The sequence below is a fragment of the Lithobates pipiens genome, unplaced genomic scaffold, assembly GCF_037356315.1.
Source record: "Lithobates pipiens isolate NorthernLeopardFrog02 unplaced genomic scaffold, aLitPip1_a1.2 Scaffold_30, whole genome shotgun sequence".
Taxonomy (NCBI): Eukaryota; Metazoa; Chordata; class Amphibia; order Anura; family Ranidae; genus Lithobates; species Lithobates pipiens.
The window spans coordinates 97,854,886-97,874,423 of record NW_027507791.1 but is presented as its reverse complement, the minus strand read 5'-3'; the positions used below and the strand labels follow the sequence as shown (position 1 = coordinate 97,874,423).

Here is a 19,538-nt window from a genome sequence, read left to right as displayed (position 1 = left end):
TTTCAAGGCACGGTATGTTATTTTGCTCATTTAAGGAATATACATACAGTACATGAAATTGACAGGTTTTGTGACTGCCCAGATACAGAGGGCCCTTCTGACACTACAGACATTATTATCTAATGACACTTCATGCATGTCTATAGCAGCCATGGGTCTACCCTACAATTCAGTCATGAAATATCACTTGGATCACGTGACAGTTCATGCAATGAACGTGAAGGCGTTTTTAGCACTAGCATAGAGAGGTATGCATTTTTATTGTGACACAATAACAGTTGTCACTTGTGTGAAAAATGTGACAGTATTACAGCGTTACCTTAAAGTGGAAATAAACCTCTGCATAATATTTTTTTTTAAATGGCCCCTGAGAGCTTGATACCACAATGTACTAGTATGCAGCGCATCTTAGCATATTAAGGCAAACTTACCTGCCAAGCGATCCCCTCCCTTTTCTCAGTCTTCCTTCTGGGTTTGGGCACACAGGGTACACACTGCTCTAAGCATAGAGCTCCACAGCCACTTGAAATGCCTGTGTACCAGCTCGGTCTGCAACCACAATAAATGGAGATGAAGGATGAAGATAGTGGCACTCCGAAGAGAAAAAGGGACTTCTTTATTGAGTAAATTTGTTAAAATCCAAAGACAAAAAACACACACAGTTCCAGGACAGTCAGTAAACACGTTTCACGTGTCGATCCTTATTCATTACTCATTGACATGTGAAACACATTTACTGGCTGTTCCAGTGTGTGTCTGTGTGTGTTTTTTGTCTTTGGATTTTATCTGATTTGGTTAATAAAGAAGTCTCTTTTTCACTTAATTTCCTTCTAGTTTTGGCTTCTTGGGCTGCCTAATTGGCTAGGCCGCGATGATGTCCCTTCCACGCATACACATAGGATTCACATCATCACGGAACAGAGCGGTGCCGTAAATGTAAGTTGAGCTGCGGATGCACGACTCAATGTACATTATCACTGACAGGCAGGGAGAAGCACTTATAACAGAAGAGACTAATAGGGGATCTTTTGTCATTAAAATCCTGTAAGCATTGTTTTTTTCTTTTGAATTTAACCACTAGCAGACCAGCCACCACAGTTATACTGTGGCAGGTTGGCTCGGGTGGGCAAATCGCCCTAGCTGTATGTCTCTCCTTTAAGACTTAACAGCAGGTGCGTGCCGCTGGAGGCGTGTACACATGCCCAGCGCGTGTCCCCGGAGCTGATGCGCATGTCCGCCGGGCACCCATGATCGCCTGTGACAGAGCGGGAACCAGGAGTGTAAATACACAAATCCCGGTTCTCTCAGGGGAGAGGAGACAGATTGTGTGTTCATACTAAGTATGAAAACCGATCTCTCTCCTCCCCTAGTCAGTCCCATCCCCACTACAGTTAGAACACACCCAAGGAACACAGTTAGCCCCTTGATCGCCCCCAGTGTTAACCCCTTCCCTGCCAATGACATTTATACAGTAATCAATGGCTATTTTTAGCTCTGATCACTGTATAAATGCCAGTGGTCCCAAAATAGTGTCAAAAGTGTCTGATCTGAGCTCCGCAATATCACAGTCCCAATTAAAAAAATCGCAGATCACTGCAATTACTAGTAAAAAAAAAAAAGACAAATCTATCCCCTGTTTTGTAGACTCTATAACTTTTGCGCAAACCCAATCTATATACACTTATTGCAATTTTTATTTAATTTTTTTACCAAAAAGATGTAGAAGAATACATATCTGCTTAAACTGAGGAAAAAATGTGTTTTTTAAATTTGGAATGTTATAGCAAAATCTACAAAATATTGTTTTTTTTTTTTTCAAAATTGTCGCTTTTTTTTGTTTATAGTGCAAAAAATAAAAACCACAGAGGTGATCAAATACAACCAAAAGAAAGCTCTATTTGTGGGGAATAAAAGGACATACATTTTGTTTGGCTACAACATCGTACAACTGCACAATTGTTAGTTAAAGCAATGCAGTGCCAAATTACAAAAAAATGCCTGGTCAGGAAGGGGGCAAATCCTTCCAGGGCTGAAGTGGTTAATTCTATTTTAAACCTGTGTTGTAATGGTTACAAAATATTAGCACCAGGTCTCAAGACTGATCATTGCATCCTGTTCATTTTGTCTGTTGGTTATGTTATGTTATTTGTCCAGCATATTGAAGGATTTCCTCTGATCACCTTTAGAGCCGGTTCTCACTGAGGCAGCACGACTTGCAGCGCGACTGCCTCAGGCGACCTGCACACGACAGCAGCAGCGACTTGCAAAACAACTTCTATATAGAAGTCAATGCAAGTTGCCTCAAGTTGCCCCCAAAGTAGTACAGGACCCTTTTTCTAAGTTGGAGCAACTTGAGTCTCCCCTATTAGAACGGTTCCATTGTACAGAATGACACGTCGTCCCAGTTTGAACCGGCACTTATTATACTGCTGAAATAAAAATCATTAACCATTTGCTGACCGCCGCACGACGATGTACGTCCTATTTTTGAAGAGGGATATCTCGGTAACGGTAGCAGCTGCTGCCACAACCGAGATATCCATCTCTTCAGGCGGCGGTCGGCTGTATGATAACGGTGGTCTCCGTGGCGGATTCGCTGCGAGATCACCGATATCGGCGGCGGGAGAGGTGCCACCCCCCCTCCCGCCGCCCTCCCGCACCTTCCGCCGCTTACCGGAGCCGTCGGTAGCGGCGGAGGCGATCGGGTCCTTTCATCTGCTGGGCATAGAGACAAGTGAGGCTAAGATGGCCCCCACTCGTCTCTATACCATAGGAGGACGGAAGCAACGTCAAAATGTCACTTCCGCCCATACCTCTTAAAGGTATATTTTTTTTAAATGTCAGATTTTCTTTTTTTATTTATTTATTTATTTATTTATTTTTTTGCATTTTAGCCCAAATATGAGATCTGAGGACTTTTTGACCCCAGATCTCATATTTAAGAGGACCTGTCATGCTTTTTTCTATTACAAGGGATGTTTACATTCCTTGTAATAGGAATAAAAGTGATCCATTTTTTTTTTAAACAGTGTAAAAATAAATAAAATCAATTAAAATAAATAAGAAAAAAAATAAAAAATTTTTAAAAAACACCCCGTCACTTCTGAGCTTGCGCACAGAAGCGAGCGCATACGTGAGTAGCGCCCGCATATGAAAACGGTGGTCAAACCACACATGTGAGGTATCGCCGCGATCGGTAGAGCGAGAGCAATAATTCTAGCCCTAGACCTCCTCTGTAACGCAAAAAATGCAACCTGTAGAATTTTTTAAATGTCGCTTATGGAGATTTTTGAGGCTAAAAGTTTGACGCCATTCCACGAGCGGGCGCAATTTTGAAGCATGACATGTTGGGTATCAATTTACTTGGCGTACCATTATCTTTCACAATATAAAAAAAAAATTGGACTAATTTTACTGTTGTCTTATTTTTTTATTCAAAAAAGTGATTTTTTTCCAAAAAAAGTGCGCTTGTAAGACCGCTGCGCAAATACGGTGTGAAAAAAGTATTTCAATGACCGCCATTTTATTCTCTAGGGTGTTAGAAAAAAAACAAATATAAAATGATTGGGGGTTCTAAGTAATTTTCTAGCAAAAAAAACTGTTTTAAACATGTAAACACCAAGTCTGAAAAAGAGGCCTGGTCCTTAAGTGGTTAAAGGGTAACTCCACTTTTGTGTGGAAAAAAATAGCAAATAAAGAAAAAATAATATAGCGCATATAAATTGCAACACTAATATTGTAATTTAATGTTATTAAAAATTACCTTTCCTTTTCAATCTGCAGCCACAGTAATTTTCTGAGAATGCATTGCAATATGGCTACCTGGAGCTGTTCTGTACACAGAGTGTGTACCGACCACCCCCCAGAAACATTTTTGCTTGCTTGTGCGATTGGCTCACCAATTTTCCCAGAAATCCGCACTGAGATACAAGTCAGATTTCAGGCATCCCCTGCAACAAAAATGTAATTTTTTGAGAGATACTTTCAATAGGAACCCGTCTGCAGGCCCAGCAGATTTCCTCATTAGTGCCCTGCTGCTGCCACACCTGACAGTTAATTATGAAACCACTCCCATTAGACTCACTCAATACAGAGGCACAGACAAACACACATGGATTTCTTCAGAATGACAAAAGGTAGGAATCTGCAACAAAGTTTGTTATGCCCCCTGCAATGTACATAGATCACCCAGAGGAGAATGTTTTTTTCTCAACAAAAGTGGAGTTACACTTTAAAGTGGTTAACATATTTGTTAGGTATTATTGCTGCCTGTGTTCCCACTGGGATGACTTACCTTCTCTAAGACCCCTTTCAGGCTGGGGCAGTTTTCAGGCATTTTATCTCTAGAAATAGTGCCTGAAAACTGCCTCCCATTCATTGGGTGCTTTCACACCCGGGTCGTGCACTTGTGGGATGTTAGAAAAAGTCCTGCAAACAGCACTTTTGGGGCAATTTGAAAGCGCTGTATACAGCTCTCCCAAAATGCTCCTGCTCATTGGAATGAAATGAATCGTACGTTGAAATCATTGCAAAATGTGTGGCGCTTTAGCGCTCACGTGGCCTCGGCCCCAGTGTGAAAGGGGTCTAATTGTCTTGGTGACCACTGTCTTTGGACAGAAAGCGATGGGAAATTCAAGATCTATTGTCAACAACGTAAGAATAGAGGGAGAAACTCCAATGGGGGCACTTGTCTGGTGATAGTTGTCTTAAAGACAATGTCCCCCTTACTTTGGAAGGATTATTTCTCACTTCCAGTTGATTCTTTAGGACAGGAAGTGAATGAAATCACATCAATGGGACACAGCCAAAAAAAAAAAAACTTACAGGAATGAGTAAACTTTTGATGTAGCTTTATATATATTAGTGCCAATAAACTTTAACATGCTGTAGAGTTACCCATGGCTGAAGCAGAACAGAATTGAGTCTTTATGCTTCGTCTATGCTCTGTTTCATAACACTCTTTGATTTGCATAATTTAATAGGATGCAGCGGAAAGCTTCAGACAGGCTCTGGAAATAATGGGCCATTCAGATGAGAGGTCATCCACCTCTGACAGGGCAGAGATCTTCTACCTGTTGGGTATTTGTTACATGGAGCAGTTCAAGTTCTTACAGGTGAGCAGAACGCAGAGACACTGCCAGATTTTGGATGCTTTCTTTTGCCTTATACAAATTACTGTGATGCTGTTGCATAACTACATACGTCACAGACTGTGAGGAATAGCACTTACATGACACTTACACCTAAAGTGTTTTTTGGAACACATTAACACTGCAAAAAAAAGTTTGAAAAGTGTGTTATGAGGTTCAGTGAAAGTCTACTGCTGATCTTTTTAATTGAGAGAAAACTCAGCAACATTTTGTGAAACGTTTAGCAGCTTTTGGGATAAAAGTTAAAGATATACTATAATGAAATGCTATTTTGCATGAAGTTAGAAAAGGAATAACTTGGCTCTAGAACACCCCTGACTATCCTCTGGTGACCTAGATTTCTTTGATTACCTAAAGTAGAGCTATGCAAAAGGAACAGGTTAGCTTTAATACCTGCCCACCGGCAGCACTTACCTTTCCATAACTTAGATGCTTGAGGTGAGAACAAGCCCTAACATCTATCAATCTCTCCACACCTGCTTACAATCATAAGTTATTTATATCTTAACTATCGTTTGAAATCTGTTTCCCTGTGTGTGTGTGGCATATCAGTTGAGCAGCCTGTTAACCGTAGATTGATTATTCCTAACAGAGGGGATTGATTGGAAAAGTAATTTATTGAAGCATGTATGGCCACCAATAAAAGGAGGGAATAGTGATCTAATGCACGTTATTTATTAATTATAGTGATGGCTTAAAATTAAATCATATCATTTATTTTTTGGGTCAGTCAAAAATGAAATGTTGCATATTTATATTTTCTATTTTATTTAGTATTTTTTTTTGAGCCAGTAGATGGAGCTTTACACTCCTTTTTCACACCTTATGCCGTGTACACATGACCAGACTTTCCGTCAGAATAAACTCTTGAGGGTCTTTCCAATGGAGTTCTGCTGAAATGGACTTGCCTACACACAATCACACCAAAGTCCGTTTGTTTAGAACGCGATGACATACAACGTGACTAGAAAAGGAAGTTCAATAGCCAGTAGCCAATAGCTGCCCTTGCGTCGTTTTGGTCCGTCGGAATAGCATACAGACTAACGGTTTTCCCGATAGGAATTGATTCCATTGCACAGATTTAAAACATGCTATATTTCTAGGTCCATCATAATTTTTGAAAAAAAAAAGTCCACTGAAGCCCACACACGATCGGAATATCCGATGAAATAATTCCATCTGACCTTTTCTGCCAGAAGGTCCGGTCGCATGTACGCGGCATAAATATATTTACTTCTCTATTGAAAAAAGTCTGTTTACAGGTGTCAATAGCTCAAGGTGAAATTTGGTGAACAGCACACAACATTATTCATCTTTTTGTAGATGGCTCAGTATACCTGCAAGGGGATAATTACTGCTTTGCTCTCTTTAGCTAATGCATAGCACTCTGGGAATCTTTTGTCAAATTTTACATTTGTATTACATATGTATATATTACATTATATATAGTAAAAACAGATATGAAACAAAAGTCTGAAAACTTTTTAATAATTGACTGAAAATCAATATAACATCTTTTAAAGGTACCTATCAAATTATTGGCAAAGGGAAATAGTTTACCTGATATGCTGATAATTGGCCCATATACAGGTACATCTCATAAAATTTGAATATCATCAAAAAGTAAATTTTTTTCAGTAATTAAATTCAAAAAACGTTTTATAGATATGTTACACAGAGTAATATATTTCAAGCATTTCTTTATTTACATTTTTGATGATTATGGCTTACAGCTAGTAAAACCCACAAATTCTGTATCTCAGAAAATTTGAATATTACATACGACCAATAAAAAAAAGGATTTTTAACACAGAAATGTTGGCTTACTGAAAAGTATGTCCATGTACATAGTATGCACTCAATACTTGGTCGGGGCACCTTTTTGCATGAATTACTGCATCAATGTGGCGTGGCATGGAGGCGATCAGCCTGTGGCAGTGCCGAGTTGTTATGGAAGCCCAGGTTTCTTTGATAGTGGCCTTCAGCTCCTCTGCGTTGTTGGGTGTGGTGGCAAGTTTGCTGGCCAGTCAAGCACAGTGATACCATGATCATTAAACCAGGTATTGGTAATTTTGGCAGTGTGGGCATGAAGTTCTCTAGAATTTCTTGGTAGAGGGCTGCACTGACTTTGGACTTGGCTAAAACACAGTGGACCAACACCAGCAGATGTCATGGCTCCCCAAATCATCACTGACTGTGGAAACTTCACACTGGACCTCATGCAACTTGGATGTTGTGCCTCTCCACTCTTCCTCCAGACTCTGGGACCTTGATTTCAAATTTTAATGCAAAATTTTTCACAGTCCATGATGATTTGGGGAGCCTTGTCATCTGCTGGTGTTGGTCCACTGTGTTTTATCAAGTCCAAAGTCAGCAAACCCTCTACCAGGAAATTCTAGAGCACTTTGTGCTTCCCTCTGCTGACCAGCTTTATGGAGATGCTGATTTAATTTTCCAGAAGGACTTGGCACCTGGCCACACTGCCAAAAGTACCAATACCTGGTTTCATGTTAATGGAATCACTGTGCTTGATTGACCAGCAAACTTGACTGACCTAAACCCCATAGAGAATCTGTGGGGTATTGTCAAGAGGAAGATGAGAGACACCAGACCCAACAATTCAGACAAGCTGAAGGCCACTATCAAAGCAACCTGATCTTCCATAACACCTCAGCAATGCCACAGGCTGATCACCTCCATGCCACGCCACATTGATGCAGTAATTCATGCAAAAGGACCCCCGGCCAATTATTGAGTGCAATCTATACTGTGCATGGACATACTTTTCAGTAAGCCAACATTTCTGTATTAAAAGTCCTTTTAATTGTGCATTTACTTCTGACTACAAAAAAGTCTCCTGAACCCTGAATATCCGCTACATTCCGCTGCCCCTGGTTACAACAGTTTTTTATTTCTGTCTTTTGCCTGTCCTGAGACCTTCTCCTTTTTCTGCCAGTCCTGAGCTATCTAGATCAGTGGTTGTCAACTCTTGTATCCTGAACCCATTAACAGGCCAGGTTTGGAAGATAACTAAAAGACATCACAGATGATATTGTGTGTTGCTCAGTAATTGCAGTATTCTAGTCTGCATCTCCCCAAGGTAATACTTAAAATCTGACCTGTTAGTGAGTCCTTAGGACAGGAGTTGAGAACCACTGATCTAGATGCTCTAAAAACTATTTCAGCACCATGGACAGAAAATACATTTTCTTCCTACTATCAAACTGCTTAGGATGATCACTCTATAGAATGTAGAATCCTGTACTTCATAAATGCCTTGCCCCATACAAGTAATTGTTCACAAAATAAACAGAGGAATACAAGTTATCTTGTAAGCTATCTTATATGTATGTTGAAGCTTTCATATGGTATCTGCACTAAAATTAAACATTTTACTAAAGCCCAAAGTCTTGAGCAGCATTAAATCTTTAGGCTGTCAGCAGATCAGCCTCAACAAATTCGGCACAGTGCCTAAAAATAAAGAGCAACTGAGCATGTGCAGAGCGGGGCGAGACAGTGTATTACTGGATTTTAAAAAGTATAGGCACTTATTTTTAATGTTTTATATAGCTATGCCTGCAAAAGGTGCCAGCATGACGTGACCTGTCAGGACATTTTTTTTTTTTACTAAAGTTCCACTGTACGTTTGCGGAGGGGGGTGTGGCCGGATGTGAATGGGAGTGAAGACGTGTGAGGAGTGAGAGCATGGAGCTGCTCTCCCGCTCCCCACCCTGCCTACCTTGAGTTCTTCGCTTTGATCCTGTATACCCCGGGCTACCTGGCATTGCTTCAAGGCTCCCCTGTACACTGCCTTTTCATAGCTTCCATGCCTCATGCTTAGGCAGATATCGCTTACCTGAGCTGATGTGTTTGCTGCCGCCGGGGCTCGGAGTACGGGGCCGTTGTTGCTGATGGGTGGTTGGTGGAGCAGGGGCCGAGAATCTCGCTGAAGATCTCGCGAGATTTCGAACGGCTCCCGGGCTCCCGTAGTACCGCTGCGCTCTCCGCTCTGTTTGAATTAGGCGCGCGGACTCGTGCGGCGTGTCGTGCGCCCCAGGAGCTGTACGGCGGGCTGGGCAGGTGAGAGGGGATGCCTGTAAAGAGCTCCCTCTCCCCCTCTTACTCGCTGGTTTCTATCCTCCTCCTGTTTACCTGCCAGCACGGAAGGTGAGATGAGAGGCAATTAAATGTAATTGTACCGACTGCCTAACCTCATGGGGAAGTGAGGGGAAGATCTGGATGACCTGTATACTCTTCCTACGGATCCATGGATTATGTACTAGCAACTGAGATAAGTGCCTTTCCTTCTTCTGGTCTTTAATTATTATTGATGTGAACTACTGACCTGGTTTGCCCTACTTTGAATATACATTGTGAATACACTGTGAATATATGCATATGTATGCAAATATAAATAACTCATTATAGGGCGGTGAGTCTCTCGCTATTGAGTCATCTGCTGAGGCTGGAGGTTAGGAGTTAACCAGCATCGTCCCCTCTGATAAGCAGTGTTATCTATACTAGGAGAGACACCACAATATTGTTGCCCCCCTCCTTCTCCCCCTTTTTTTTTCTTCTTCTGTGGGATATTACTATCTTTTTATTACTTGATTAGCTGATAAGCAGAAGCCGATAACTTGTAAGGTGGGTCTTTACGTGGCTACTTAATCTAATTATGTCGAGAAAAAGATCCCCTGAGGAGCAAATACCCGTAGAGGGTCAACAAATTGCTCGTGCCGCCAAGGACAAAACTAATCAAATGGCGGCAGCATCAGCAGCGGCAAAATTGGAGCGTTATGCCCATTCTGGCCCAGCTTCACCCAGTAATTCAAGCACTCAGCGGGGAGATTTACATAATAAAGATACCAAGAACTTATCTGCTGATAGAAGGAGCCAAGGCCAGTCTCTGGCCAACCCCATTTTACCAGCTGCTAAATTGGGGGGCAATAAGGGAGGGGGGGGAGGAAAATTATCAATAGCAACAATAAATTCGGAAACAACGCTAAGTAGCTCCCATGCAGTGATGCCGAGCAATGCGGATGAGGAACCCACATTAAGAGACATTTTGAACGCAATTAAGGAATGCAAAAACTCGATATCCAATTTTGATGAACAGCTAAAATATATAAAGGAGGAACTATTGTCCATGAGACAGGAGTTGAATAGGACTATACTAAGAACTACCGAGCTTGAGGAACGCATGGGTGCAATGGAGGATGAGTTGAGGCCTATGAGGCTGGAAATTGATTCATTTAAAAAAGCAGCTATTATACAAGCGGATAAACTCGACGAGATGGAGAATAGGAATCGAAGAAATAATATTAGGGTGCTAGGTCTCCCTGAACATTGCGAGGGGACTAATCCGGTTTTCTGGAGGGGTGGTTCCGAGAACTTTTCGGGGCGGAAACATTTACCCCGATATTCGCAATAGAACGGGCACATCGTACCCCGGGAAAAACCCGCCATATGGGGGAGCGTCCTAGGCCTATAATGCTTAAAATTCTTAATTACCAGGATAAAGTGTCTCTACTGCGAGAGGCCAGAATGAGAGGAGACATTAGGTTTAAGGGAGCTAGGGTGTCTTTGTATCCCGATTTCTCTCCTGACCTTCAGAAAAGAAGAGCTGAATTTATACCAGTCAAAAGAGAAATGGTTAAATATAAGTTAGAATATGCACTCCTCTATCCAGCCCGCTTAAGGGTGACTGCATTAGGAAAGACACTCTTTTTCAATACGCCAGAGGAAGCATCCCAATGGTTAGATGCAAGTAAAAAAGACCTATAAATATATGTTACAGGGCAGTTAGGTGGTTTTCAAGGGATTCGGGGGTATATATTTTTGGGGGGGTGGATAGGAATAAGGGGTAAGTTTGTTGAAAATTGTTACATTGGTATCATGCACAATATGAGTGGGGGGCAGGGGTTGAGCAGTAAGGGTGTGTGGAGTACAAGTGGGTATTTGTAGTGGGGGATAAAGGGTTCCCATGAGTGGGTGGAAAATTGGGGTGAGAGCACCTAGTAGGATTGGTATGTGTGAGTGGTGGGAGTGTTGCAAGAAGGCCACAATTGTACCCCTAGGGGGTAGCCCTATGGGGCGAGGGGGGTGGGAGAGGGAGTTTGGTAAAAGGGGAGGGGGGAGAGATGAGATGGGAAGGTGGGGAAAGGGAATAATAATAAAAACAACACAAGGACACATAAATTTGGGCGGGAGAGATGAGAAGGGAGGGTGGGGTAAGGGAATGACAACAAAAATAATACAAGGATACACAAATTTGGAGTTGTACTATTTAGAAGGGGATGGGAGAAAATACTATGCACTATATAGAGCACACGTATGTAAAAGGGAAAAAAGGGGAAGGTCTTTTTTGGTATTAATACATTTACACACTGTGTTCTTTTTTTTTTTAAAAAAAAAAAGGGGAAAAAAAGAAAGAAAACTGCCCAATTTATAGGTTCTTAAGTAGTGATGCAGGTGAAAAGAATTAGGATGGTATCGTGGAATGTGCGGGGCCTGGGAGATCCGACCAAAAGAAAAGTGGTCTTGTCAGCTTTAGAGGGCAAAGGACCTGGATTATTGTGTCTCCAGGAGACTCACTTGACGGGTGATACGATTCGGTGTCTACAAGGTCGGAAATTCCAGACCCAGTTTCATTCCGTATTCTCAACCTATGCAAGAGGGGTTAGCATCCTTGTTGATAGGGCGGTTCGGTTCTCCTGCTACAATAGCTGTATAGATGTAGATGGTAGGTATATTTTCCTGTATTGCCAAATTGAAAATAATCCCTACGTGATAGCCAACATGTATATTCCTCCTCCATTTAAATTGGAAATTTTATATGAGTTATTAGCCTTCGTAATAGATAAACCTGATATCCCTGTGATAGCAGTGGGGGACTTTAACGAAGTTTTAGATAAATTCTTGGATAGGTACCCAACTGTTAATACATCAACGGCAAAAGACGCAACGAGGTTAGCTCGCTTCCTACATGAAGCTGGCCTTTGCGATGCATGGCGCACTCGGCATCCGGGGGAGCGACAATATTCTTGTTACTCAGCAACTTTCTCTACACTATCAAGACTTGACATGGCTCTGGTGAATAGTAGTGCGATGTTACGAGTGGACGAGGTAGATTATGGCCCGAGAGGAGTCTCGGACCACTCCCCCTTAACACTGACACTTTGTGTAGGTAAGAAACAATATTCTGGCCAATGGAAAATGGATCCCATATGGTTGGAACTAACGAAAGATACGGATCGGGTGACAACCATGTTAAAAGAGTTCATTAAGGTTAATACGGGTACAGCATCGGGGGGGTTGTTTGGGACTCTTTAAAGGCCTTTTTAAGAGGTCTTTTTATTCAACAAATTGCTAGAAATAGGACTGAGATGAAAAAACAGGAAGAGGAAGTCATTAAGGCGGTATTAGAGACAGAAAGACAATATATTATACATCCGAACCCTATTACACAGAAGGCCTGGCTTGATAAACAGCAAGAATTTAAGACAATTATTAGGCATAAGACGGATAACAGACGTATACTGCAGAAACAAGCATATTTTGGGGAGGGAGAGAGAGTGGGGCGAATGCTGTCATTGCTGGTTAAAGTGAATATGGCCCCCTCAGCGATACTATCAATTAGGACCCCAGAGGGAGAGACTACTTTTGAACCATCTATTATTAATAACACATTTTATTATTATTATAGCTCACTATATAAATCCCAAGGGGGGAGTGAAGGGGGAGCTATAGATGCCTTCCTGGGGAATCTGAAAATGCCAACAGTAACAGCCGAAGACTTAGTAACATTGGAAGCCCCAATTACTATCGAGGAACTCCAAAGAGCGGTGGCAGATATGCCTAATTTAAAAGCACCAGGACCCGATGGATTACCAATCGAGGTCTACAAGAGATATGGGGAGATCCTGCTGCCACAATTATTGGAGACATTGAGGCAGTCTTTGGAGTGTGGAGCCTTGCCCTCCTCGATGTTGGAAGCCACTATAGTGGTTATCCCTAAAGAGGATAAGGACCCTATGGACCCGGCCTCATATCGCCCGATCTCACTTTTGGGATCAGATGTTAAAATACTAGCAAAGGTGCTCGCAACACGCCTAAAAAGGAGTGTCCACAAGCTTATTCACCCCGATCAGTCGGGTTTTATCCCGAATAGATCTACTAGTATTAATATCCGTAGACTGTTTCTGAATGCTCAGATTCCGGTAGACAATGGAAGCTCCAGAGCAATTTTGGCTCTGGATGCAGCCAAAGCATTTGACAGCCTTGAATGGGCATATTTATTTAAAGTGCTTATTAGATTTGGGTTTGGACCAAATTTTCTTAAATGGATTAAATTGCTCTATACAGATCCAAGAGCGAAAATTAAAATCAATAATGAGCTCTCTGAGACGTTTCTGCTGGAACGAGGCACGAGGCAGGGGTGCCCCCTCTCCCCCTTACTATTTGTTCTGGCAGTGGAGCCATTGGCCATCGCTATTAGGGCTAGCCCTGATATACAGGGATTTAGGAGAGGACAGGTAGAGGAAAAAATAGCATTGTTTGCCGATGACATTTTGCTTTTCCTGGGGGATGCTCAGGCCTCATTGAAAGTGGCAATGAAGATGATTAGAGAATTTGGTCTCATATCAGGATTAATCATAAATTGGGATAAATCCGCTTTGTTGCCGCTGGAACGGGGGCTTATCTGCGCTTCCCAGGATATTCTGAATTTGAAACAGGCTGAGAAGTTTAAATATCTAGGGGTGTGGATTACTAGGGATGTAAATTCTTATCTGGAAGATAATTTATCTCCCCTTTTAGTAAAGTTAAAACAAAAGGCCGATATTTGGAGTCGACTCCCCTCTCGATGGCGGGCCGCTGCAATTTGGTGAAGATGGTATGGCTTCCTCAAATTCTGTACCTCCTTCATAACTCACCAGTATGGATTGGGGAAGGATGGTTCAAGAAAATAGAATCCTTATTTAGACTTCTTATATGGAAAAAGGGTCCATCGAGGATTAGCCTGCGGACATTGCAGCTACCGTCGGAAGAAGGGGGGATGGCGATTCCATATCCTAGACTCTATTATTTAGCGGCCCAGTTGCAGCATTTAGCTGGAGCAATAGCAATAAATGAAGCTAACCCTTGCCACAAGCTATTAATGCTAGGATGTCCACACAATACGCTTATGGAGGTGCTAGAGGCAAACTCGTTTAATATGCATTGCCCAACAACTACTCAGGTTACTAAATTATTAAATCATTAAATATCTAGCCATTTTCTATCGACCATTTAGGGCAAAAGAAATTTAGCAGATGATGTTGGCAGTGTCTTTCAAGGGGTTTAGTGCTCAGGAAGTCAGCCACATCTCAATAAAAGTGAATATGTGAGCCTCTAAGTACAGTGGTTCTGGAAGTAGGATGAGGTGCTTTATTAATGACGATAAATAGTGGTTTTGTTTATATTTTCTTTACTTATGTCAAGAATGAAAAAAAAAAATATTTTATTTAGGAAAAAAATGTAATATTGCATATTAGTATTTTTGTTTTCTCGTTTCTAAACACATTTAGTCAGTTTTGACACATACGCTTGTTTCTTGATGCAAATTCTTTTACATGCATCATACAGAAAGCAATTTTATAATACTCTATATTTTTTGGTGAAATCTTACTTTGTATGACTGTATCTAGTGCTCTTTTATCTTGATTAACCTAGCAATAAGGAAAAACATATTGAGTATGTTGCATTGCTAGCTACTGACATCAGCTTCCTGGGGTTTCAGGCACTTGAGGTTCTGACTAGCGCTGTGAAAAGCCGTTCAGGTTATTGTGATGCTTATTATCAGCGTGGATTGTGCCGTATGCGTCTACAGCAAGCCAGCTGTGTGCAGGACTTCAACAGGGCTCTTGAAATCAACCCAACACATTTCCAGGTAAAATAGCCCTAAAAATCCCAAAAGTAAAAAATGTTCTGTTCTTTAAATTTCTGTAAGCCATTATCTGCCACTTTGAAGAAATAGCCTTGACTTTGAGATGAAGGAAAATACTCAAGGCATTAATACAGGCAGCAGAGATGGGGAGAGAGAAAGAGTGATGGTAAAAACAGGCAATGACAGCATGTACAGATAACAGTTAAAGATAAAAGACAAGTTCACTTTTACTAAAAGATGGGCAGCCCATTCTCCTTAGTCCTCTAACCTAGAAATAGCCCACTAAGCTTACTACTGTTTTTTTACAACCCCCAGGTGGAAATCTTCACCACTGGTCACACCTGTGCAGTGAACTCCCGTAGACTTAAAGCGGAGGTCCACCCTAAAATGGACCTCCGCTCATCGGAATCCCCCCCCCTCCGGCGCCACAATCGGCACCTTTCAGGGGGGAGGGGGGTGCAGTTACCTGGATAATCCAGGTAACTGCACCCACTTCCGGGCTAGCTCTCTGCGGAACGGGGCGTACGTTACGCCCCGTTCCGCAAGCGCCCGCCCCCTTCAGCAAGTGCCCCGCTGCCTGCTGGGAAACACACAGCTCCCAGAGGCAGCGGGGACCGTCCGGATTGCGCCGCGCGGCTCGCGCATGCGCAGTAGGGAACCGGGAAATGAAGCCGAAAGGCTCCATTTCCTGATTCCCATACCCAAGATGGCGGCGGGACCCGGCAGCCGAGCGAGCGATCGGCTTCGGGTGCCGACATCGCGGGCGCGCTGGACAGGTAAGTGTCACTATTTAAAAGTCAGCAGCTGCAGTATTTGTAGCTGCTGGCTTTTAAAAAAAAAAAAAAAAACGCGGAGTCCCGGTGGACTCGTAGGTCCTTAATCTAATTGTCTCCACTTTCCCATATGGACTAGTGTATTTTTTTGCACCTATCATCAGAAAATCAAATGCAAAATAAGTTCCTGATGCATTACAGGATCCTTTGCTGCCATAACATACTAGAAGTGTTTATGTAAACTCCCCTTATCTGCTCTGTAGCCCATTAAAACCTAGATACACGGGTAGCATATATAGACTCCCTAGACTTTCATGGTGAACAGTCTAATGCAGTGGTCTCCAAACTGTGGCCCTTGCTGTGGGCCCTTTGCTTGCCTTTATGTGGCCCTTGGAGCACAATTTCTCCCTCTGATGCCAATGATGGGGCACCATTCCTCCCAATGACTCCAACAATTTGGCATCATTCATGCCAATGCTAGCAACAATGGCACTATTCCTCCAACTGATACCAACAATGGGGCACTGTTCCTTCCAGTAAAACAAATTATGGTGTATTGTTTACTCCTATTGATATCAGGGCATTTTTACTCCCACTAGCCACAATCTGGCCCCCATAAATCCTGAAGGACAAAAACATGGCTCTTTGTTTAGAAAGTTTGGAGACCCCTGGCCTAATGCTTGCAAAGCCAGTGGCCAGGTCTGATCACAGTCACAAGGGACGGGATATGCCATGCAGCATGCAAACATCCACCTTTGCAAATGCTGATATTTTCATAGGATCTATATGAAGGACTCTAGCATGGATGAGGCTATGGACAGGATCATTAATAGCAAGATGTGACAGTGGAGGACAGCTTCATGGAGTGGAAAGTTATTTTGTGTTTAATTTGCTGATTTTAGGTATTTGCTGATTACAGGAGAGATGTGTAGACTTTCCATTTTTCCATGGCTGTCATTGTGTTTCAAGTTGATGACTCATTAGGTTGTGAAGTGCAAATCAAGTTGATAGACATGAAGCCTACACCTTTTATGAACAAGTCAGCAATAGAAATTTGCACAATTAATTCCAAATTATGAGATGAAAGAAAGACTAGTTACAGTTTTTTATTATATAATATATAATTTTGTAGAAGTCCAATAGCCTGTTTGATAAACAAGGACTAATATGGCTTCAAGACATTTTACTGTAGCTTACAGATACCCATGAATTTAATTATCTCGATATTGTTCTCTGGCCATATGTGTGACAAAGTAACACTCTGCACATAGTTCTCTTATCAACTGTGCTAAATATGTAAGTGCATATGCCAGATTGTCATTGTGTGCTTTGTATATAAATATGAATACACAATACCACCCTAGGCCGTCTTCTAGTTCAACTACCATGGGTGCTAACTAAACAATCCTTCCCTAACTTGACAAATTCAAATAGAAAGAGGCCCACATCACCCAAGTCTTTCTTTTTTCATTTTCTTTAGAAAGGTATTGGATGAAGTCACAACATCAAGTCTAAGCAGATTGCCCTCCACAAGGCCCTGCATAATCATAGATTCAGTCCTGCCCCTACTGTGGTGAAATGCGTCAGTGGGAGGGAGCAGGGTCTTGAGGAGGGCAGTGTGCTTAGATCTCATGTTATGAACTCACCCTTGTTACAATAAAGCTTTCCGAAAAAAATGTAGGTGATGTGCAACTTTTGCTTTGTATATGATTTCTATGTGTAGTTGGGGCACAGTTTGTTCATTTATTGATAAGTGCTGGGCTCAGCTGCTCGCTTTCCACTTACTTTGATAATGTACTTTCCTAATGCAGGCCTATTTGTGCCGAGCAGCATTCTATGGATTCAGAAAGAGATACTCAAAAGCTATTATGAATTGCAATGCTGCAATCAAAGTACAGCCACACAGTATAAGAGCTTATCTCTACAGAGGAGCATTAAAGTACTACATAAAGGTAAGACACTGTATCTTCACATATCATTTTACCAGCTCAGAAGCCCTGAAGCTTTCCATCGAAGTAATCAAGACACATAGAGTTTTATTTAATTTATACCTTTTATATTCACTGAGGTTCTGAAGACCTGAGCTTCAGCCGATGAATTATGTGTTCTTCTAGAATCTTTTTAACATGTTACAATGTTCACTATGTGTACACACTGGCTAGGATGACTGTGCTGGTCCTGCACTAAATTGCTTTTCTTGCTGGGAATTTGTCAGGCTGGTACAAACAGGTACTGTACTGCCATATTATAGAAAGTCTGCAAAGTACAGTTATTCAGCTACTACAGCTGTGTTCATAAGTTTACAAATCCTGGCAGAATGTATACATTTCTTGGCCATTTTTCAGAGAATATTAATGATAACACAAAAACTTTTCTTTCACTCATGGTTAATGTTTGGCTGAAGCCATTTATTATCAATCAACTGTGTTTACTCTTTTCATAATAAATCATAATGACAACAAAAACTACCCAAATGACCCTGGTCAGAAGTTTACATACCCCAGTTCTTAATACAGTGTATTGCCTGCCCCCTTTAACATCAATGACAGCTTGAAGTCTTTTGTGGTATTTGTGGATGAAGCTCTTTATCTTCTCAAATATTAAAGCTGCCCATTCCCCTTGGCAAAAAGCCTCCAGTTCCTACAAATTCTCGGGTTGTCTTGCATGAACTGCACGTTTGAGATCTCCCCAGAGTGGGTCAATGGAACTGAGGTCAGGAGACTGAGATGGTCACTCCAGAACCTTCATTTTATTCTGCTATAGCCAATGACATGTTGACTTGGGCTTGTGTTTTTTGGATCACTATCATGTTGGAATATCCAAGTACATCCCATGCGCAACTTCCTGGCTTATGAATGCAAATGTTCCTCCAGTATTTTTTGATAACATACTGTATTCATCTTGCTATCAATTTTTTACCCCATTTCCTGTGCCTTTGTAGCTCACATATTCCCAAAACATCAGCGATCCACCTCCGTGTTTCACAGTAGGAATGGTGTACCTTTCATCATAGACCTTGTTGATTACTCTCCAAATGTAGCGTTTATGGTTGTGGCCAAAAAGCTACATTTTGGTCTCATCACTCCAAATTTTATGCCAAAAGGTCTGAGGCTTGTCTCTGTGCTGTTGGCATATTGTAAGCAGGATACTTTGTGGCATTTGTGCGTAATGGCTTTCTTCTGGCAACTCGACCATGCAGCCCATCCTTCTTCAAGTGCCTCCTTATTGTGCATCTTGAAACAGCCACACCAGTTTTCAGAGAGTCCTGTATTTCACCTGAAGTTATTTGTAGGTCTTTCTTTGCATTCCGAACAATTTTCCTGGCAGTTGTGGCTGAAATTTTAGTTAGTCTGCCTGACCGTGGTTTGGTTTCAACAGAACCCCTAATTTTCTACTTCTTGATTAGAGTTTGAACACTGCTGATTGGCATTCTCAAATCCTTGGATATATTTTTATATCCCTTTCCTGTTTTTTTACAGTTCAACTACCTTTTCCCACAGATCATTTGACAATTATTTTGCTTTCCCCATGACTCAGAATCCAGAAATGTCAGTGCAGAACTGGATGAAAGATGCAAAGGTCTGTCAGGAGTCCAAACTCTCATTGACCTTTTATACACACATGCTAATTACAAGCAAACAGATCACAGGTGAGGATGGTTACCTTTAATAGCCATTCAAACCCCTTTAT

The 19,538-nt window shown here is 41.7% G+C and overlaps 1 protein-coding gene across 1 annotated transcript in view; it reads left to right on the top strand.

The window, feature by feature from the left end:
- Positions 1–19,538, top strand: part of TTC6 (tetratricopeptide repeat domain 6) — a 308,030-nt gene that overhangs the window by 193,722 nt on the left and 94,770 nt on the right. The window contains exons 22-24 of the mRNA XM_077464674.1: positions 4,983–5,114; positions 14,929–15,078; positions 17,660–17,800. Coding sequence (XP_077320800.1) covers positions 4,983–5,114; positions 14,929–15,078; positions 17,660–17,800 — 423 coding nt within the window. The remainder of the gene's footprint in view (positions 1–4,982; positions 5,115–14,928; positions 15,079–17,659; positions 17,801–19,538) is intronic.